Below are 1452 nucleotides of genomic sequence, written 5' to 3' on the forward strand. Positions count from 1 at the left end.
ACCTCATGTCCTAAGTACATAAGCTTATAAAACCTTTATAGAGCCGTTTTAATAGATAGAAGTTTTTACTAATTACATAACTAAACTTAGAAGGTCCAGGTTATCAGTTGTCACTGTCGTGGAATAGTGAACGCTAGCGTTTTTGTTGATAATCCCCCTGTGGGAGGAGTCACATACAAACCTGCTCACCTTTTGCTGTGCACATGTCCAGTCCTGTTCACTGCACTGATGCCCTCCTCACCTCACCCTGTGGTAATTAGCAGCCACAATTTGGCTTCCACCTCTCCACATTCTTCTTTGTCTTTAGTCTTACATAATGTATACAGTGGTACTTGGGTTTGCGAAATTAATTTTACAATTTTGGGGAAATGGCTGCATATGTGCTTATGTGGGGAAGATGACCACAGTTGTGTTTGTTACCTGTTGCAGAGTTTGCAAATAGAAGTAAAATTTTGCCAAATGTTTCTGTTTGCAATCCAAACTGCAAAACAGAAACATTTGTAAACCAAGGCATTGCAGTATACACATAGTATAAGTACTGTACAAGGTTTTTCTGTCCTTATAAGGTATTAAAACATGGGGTGATACTATCCATATTTCGCTAGTGCTGTGTTACGTGAAGATACTGTGTCCTGATCTATCAACATCTGTGCATCATCTTATAGACCACATTGGAGCATGCAAGGCCAGAAGAGCCCAGCTGGGATGAAGATTTTGCAGATGTCTACCATGACCTAATCCATTCGCCAGCCTCTGAAACTCTTCTAAATCTGGAACATAATTACTTTGTTAGTATCTCAGAACTTATTGGTGAAAGAGATGTGGAGCTGAAAAAATTAAGAGAGAGGTATTTCATATTTTTGCATTATCATAATTGAGTTACATTGTCACATATGGTGGCCAGAACAATCGTTTGTTTTCATTTTTTATAAAATTAAAGGATAAAATAGAATGATTTATTTAATATTAGAAATTAGTTTTCTTGTGTACTTAAGTATGTACTTTCAACTGAGAGAGTCCTCACAGCATTATAGAACTTCTCTTCTGTAACCTGAAGAGTTATGCTAGCCTTATAGATCCAGTAAGAGCTAGATGGACTCTGCCAAAGGTTTGCTGTGTTCCTGGCATGACCCACAGCGGCCGTCTCCTCTGACTTTCACTCCAGCCCTCATGTAATAGAGAACTAATAGTCACAGGAATGTAACTTTTCCCATTTTACAGAAATGGAAACTTTGACTTTAAAAAGCTAAGTAACTTTTCTGAAGGCAAGCTGGAATTGTAAGCTAAGAACTATAACCCCAAAGCTATGAAACACTTGTGTACTTTGCTGTTCTCCTATTTACAACTTCCTCTTTATTGTCCTGCTCTGAGTCCATGCCCTGGTCTCTTTCAGTTAACTTTGAGACTTATTTACATTAGAAAGAAAAAATACTAGTATTGTTCCAAGACAAA

General features: G+C 37.7%; 1 protein-coding gene across 4 annotated transcripts in view; it reads left to right on the plus strand.

The window, feature by feature from the left end:
* CUNH12orf4 (chromosome unknown C12orf4 homolog) overlaps nt 1–1452 on the plus strand; it is a 50721-nt gene that overhangs the window by 11287 nt on the left and 37982 nt on the right. For all 4 annotated transcript variants that reach the window (XM_004643569.3, XM_023703758.1, XM_023703759.1 and 1 more), the window contains one exon: nt 666–847. In XM_004643569.3, the coding sequence (XP_004643626.1) occupies nt 666–847 (182 nt within the window). The remainder of the gene's footprint in view (nt 1–665; nt 848–1452) is intronic.

Source organism: Octodon degus, unplaced genomic scaffold (genome assembly GCF_000260255.1).
Source record: "Octodon degus isolate 3935 unplaced genomic scaffold, OctDeg1.0 scaffold00178, whole genome shotgun sequence".
Taxonomy (NCBI): domain Eukaryota; kingdom Metazoa; phylum Chordata; class Mammalia; order Rodentia; family Octodontidae; genus Octodon; species Octodon degus.